General features: G+C 34.6%; 1 protein-coding gene across 2 annotated transcripts; it reads left to right on the top strand.

Moving 5' to 3' along the window:
- The first annotated feature begins 207 nt into the window (after positions 1-207).
- LOC148624526 (uncharacterized) lies at positions 208-3769 on the top strand. Of its 2 annotated transcripts, none has more exons than XM_088567184.1 (3): positions 208-347; positions 1339-3078; positions 3434-3769. In XM_088567184.1, exons 2-3 carry the CDS (start codon positions 1433-1435, stop codon positions 3654-3656), a joined length of 1869 nt encoding a protein of 622 aa, XP_088423310.1. In that variant the 5' UTR covers positions 208-347; positions 1339-1432; the 3' UTR covers positions 3657-3769. The 2 variants fall into 2 exon arrangements, with proteins under 2 accessions (XP_088423310.1, XP_088423311.1); XM_088567185.1 differs by lacking the exon at positions 208-347 and adding an exon at positions 888-911.
- The last annotated feature ends 624 nt before the right edge of the window (positions 3770-4393 follow it).

Genomic DNA, 4393 nt, shown 5'->3' with positions numbered 1-4393 from the left:
GTTGTTTCCTAGATCATCTCTGTAAAGTGTGACATGAAATTTGATTTCTCATGCAATGGCCTATTCCAGTTTTCGAGTTTTTTCGGGTCTTACCATATAATAGTAAGTTAGAGTTTCAACATTTCTTAGTTTACGTGCACAATCATTTGATTTACTTTCGGTTTAGTACAGGAAGTTTTTTGAAAACTGTAGGTCAACATCGGTCCTCCCGAACTACAATTTAGCGTCAATCGAAGTTTCGGTTTATTTTTAAATCCTTTATCATTGAAAACACCACGTGAACTGATTTGGGGATTTAACATAAAAAGTACTGGAAAAGCTTTAATTGGGCTTCTCTCTTTAAGTAGGTAAGTCGTACTTGATTTTCACCTTCCGTCGTTTCGCATCACGCAATTGTCGGGACATTTTAGAAGTAGTTCAAGATTATAGTTTTAGTTCGATATTGGATGTTTTACAGGGGTATAGACCATTTATTTTAATTTTAGGGATCATAATGTATTGTCGAAAAAAATAATTTTAGCGTTGCAAATAGAAACTTTAATTAAGATACCGAGACCAGGTTCTTTAAGTGCTTTTAAACTCTTACTGCATATATCGACCAAACACTCATTTGTCTGATGGATTGGTAATGATTGTGGATGGTGGTTTACTTTCGGTAACCATTTTTTTTTTAGCAATAAATGCACCCCATATGAGCGTCAGTCGTAAAATTATTATTAACACGAACCACAGCAAATCAATATTCAACCGTCAAAGTTTTGGCAGCAAGCCTATGAAAAAGGTCGATACTGAATAGAATTAAGTAGAAATTTCAGCCTTTTAAAAACTGATTACGAATTTCGCAAAAATCATGATACGGGATTGGTTTATTTTTTGGAAGTCAAAGTAGATTTATTTTTCTCTTTCAATAGGTAAGTCTTTTTTTTTCAAATTCCCTCCGATTCTAACGCAAAGCGTAGTTGACTTTTGACTGCATCGTGTTTTTTTAACAGTTGAGTGTTGGAGAAGTAACAATATGGTGAGGATGTGAAATTATCCTATAACAGAAAAAAATAACTAAATTTAAGAATGAACGTGACCTTCGATAAAGGGGTTGTTAAGGGGAAAATGTAAGGATTATTGGTAATTAGAAAACTGATTTTAACAATACAAAGGTTAAAACAAGAAGGACAGCAGCCCGTAATTTTTTATGTTTTACCTTTTGGCAAACTGTTAGTAAATGCATGGCTGCACATTGATAATGGAGACAAGCCTGTAAAATTTATTGAAGATATCTCAGTACATTCATGGAATACATGAGAATGAAAATTCGATTATAGTGTACCCATGTTTTTTTAGAAAGAGTACCTCATCTTGAAAAGTACTATTCCAAAGATGATCGACACAGTTTAGTAATTGAGATTTCTGCGCCAGAACTTTCTTTTTCTATAAAATGCAAAATACAAGGGCGCCATTTAAAGGCGCATTGACTCATGGAAGACGTCATGTTTCACAGAGAGCCTATACGGGATATAGAATGGGGTATGGGCGTGACTCAAGGTCCACAGAAATGGAGAGAGAGAGAAATAATAATAGATATCGAGTGTTTGATAGTGGTCAAAAGCGTAGGAGTGACGAGAGGAGTGTTAGAGAAGATGATGACTACGAGACCAGAAATTTGTTAAATGATGCCCATTACAATGATAGAAGCAATAAAGATTACTGTTCGGAAAGGAAATACATGAGATATCCGGTGGAAGAAGCATATGACAGGCAACGGGAGGTTTATTTAGAGGGAGAAAGAGACAACGATAGATACCAGGAGTCTGAATATAAATACGATATAGCACATGGTCGTTTAAATGGTCAGAAAGATTACAATTCGAGAAAAAGGAGATATCCAAGTAAAACATACTCACCACAGAAATACGAACGCCCGTCTTATAGTCTAAGTAATACCACAAACAACAGAAATGATACACCAAACTTTAGTCCGAGCAGTGACCGTGACTTATCTGTACCGTGTTTTTCACAGTCTACTGAGGATCAGGAGTATACATCAGAATACCACCGCCTGACAGAAAAATGTGATCTTGCATCGGCGATCTTAAATTTTATTTTGTACAAAGGTGGGATAGTAAAATATTCAGATCTTTCAGATTTTGGATCATCACATAGGAATTTTTCCAGACCTGACGATTTCTATTACTTTATAGAGGAATACGGAAGTTTATTTGAATTTCGGTATTCTAGCAAACGAGCGGTGGGTGAGACAACCGAGGAAATAAAGGCTTCTACCAAAGTAAAGTTATGTCCAGACTTTTCAAATGATCCCAAATCATGTAACGGCGATTGTAACTCTTTCCATTTATGCAAATTCCACGTACTGAGTTCATGTGAAATGAAAGGTTGTAAATTTGGTCATAAGCTGGAGGATGAACATAACAAAGGAGTTCGTAGAATGTTCTATTTACATCGCGTTTCTTTAAAAAACATTTTTCGACTCCTTCGTCATTACAAGAATAGGTGTAGAGTCACTGTTCCAATCATATGCCGCTATTACAACAACGGAGGTTGCAACAGACCAGAAAAATGCTCCTTCTTGCATCTTTGTCAGAATTTCGTTGAAGAAAACTGTACAAATATGGATTGTTTTCGCGAGCATGACCTTAGAGAGAAGACAGTTAAAAAAATTCTTATGAAGTATGACTTAGATCCAGAGGAAGTACAAATATGCGAAATTTTAGAGCTTCTACGTATATTTCTAAATGACTATAGAGAGGAAGAGTCATCAAAGTTGTTAAATGTACATCGGAGTTTGGGTTTAAAGGAAGCAAACATAGAGTCTGTTGGGAGGACAGACCAATCTAAGAAGGATGGTTTAACACACGAAGACCCACCTACCAACAAACGGATACATTTGAATAGTCCGGCTTGGCAGAAAATGGATCAAAGTCGCAATAACGCAGACAACAGCATAATGTGGTATATTTCTGACACAGAAACAGTGATGCAAAATGAAGACATGCATAAAATCGAATACATGTATCAGAAGTACGAACAAGCAAAATACAGAACGCTGTCTGTCGGTGGAAAAATGTGAGTAACCAAGTCTAGAGGTTTGGTGGGTCGGAAGAAACTTGTTTCATTTTCAAGTACACGGTACATCATTTATAAAAGTTAAATTAAAAGAGTTGACTTCATATCATAGGTAAAGAAATCTGGGGAAATCAGAAAATATTAACTTTGAGAATAAATTGCAATTAATCCATTCAATGTTTTTTTTTAAATTCAATGCGTTAAAATGACTTTTCTTTAGTCCGTTTATAGTGTTGGAAAACGGTGGGAAGGAGGTGTTGTTATGAAGATTTGTTCAATTAATTAGGATCACATTTTACTTCAGCCTATATTAGTTATTCTAATATTCAACTTTTCTTTCAATTTGTTGTTGTAGGTTACGAATAAACTTCGAAGACCTTTCATGCCAATTTTCCGATAGCAGAAATGTATCTAAACTTCTTAGGATAACAAACTCCGGAAGGAAATCTCTTGATTCTGTGTCTTCCTCTTCCACATTTTTTATGACAGAGGAAGAGAGTGAAAGTTCATTAATGGAACAAGCAAAAGCTGATAACTGTCTTGGTATAAATTCCGGGAAAGATTTTATAAGTATATGAAAGTGGCTCAAGATTTGTGATGTAGGGTGTGATGAATCTTCTGTCATTTTTTATTAAAAAAAATCATATGGAGATTAAAAAGAAAGAAAAAAGAAGGGTATCAATTGAGAGATAGACGAAAAAATAATGATAAAATTTGTTGCCAAGGAAAACCCCGGAAAAAAGGTAAAAAAAAGATAGATTCTTGTTTATTATTTGAATATTCTTGGTAGTAGTTGTACACAGGTACACAGATGTATGGAAGTCGTAATTATTCGATTATAGTCATTTACAGTTACTACTGAGTGTAATAAAGCCGTTTCATGTACTAGTATTTCACTGATATGACTGACTTGTTTCCAATAAAAAAATTTGCCAAGTAGAATTATTTTAGTCTGTCTCATTCAAGCAACACGGCCACCAAACGCAGTTTAGTATCTCTTCATCTGTTTCTGACAAAAAAGTGGTCAAAGAACTTTAAAAAAAAATGAAAGGGGACTTTACCTGTTATGTTCCAATACCCCAAAAAATAAATAAATTCAACAATTAAAAGGACCACAAGAATTCAGTTTTTGTTGAATTCAAAGTTTACTTTTGTAGCGATTTGAAAAACAGAAACAAATCTAAATTTTGACATGATACAATGCCAAAATTTACACTATAAAAGGCACCCACAAGAGTAACTGCGAAAAAATTAAAAATCTTGATGTTGTGGGTCATAACCTCCAGAAATAACCCCAACATATTATTCCATGTGT

The sequence above is a fragment of the Perna viridis genome, chromosome 2 (assembly GCF_037379345.1).
Source record: "Perna viridis isolate PV_CMFRI_1.1 ecotype Kerala chromosome 2, ASM3737934v1, whole genome shotgun sequence".
In the NCBI taxonomy this organism is placed as follows: domain Eukaryota; kingdom Metazoa; phylum Mollusca; class Bivalvia; order Mytilida; family Mytilidae; genus Perna; species Perna viridis.
This window is presented reverse-complemented; position numbering and strand designations above follow the sequence as displayed.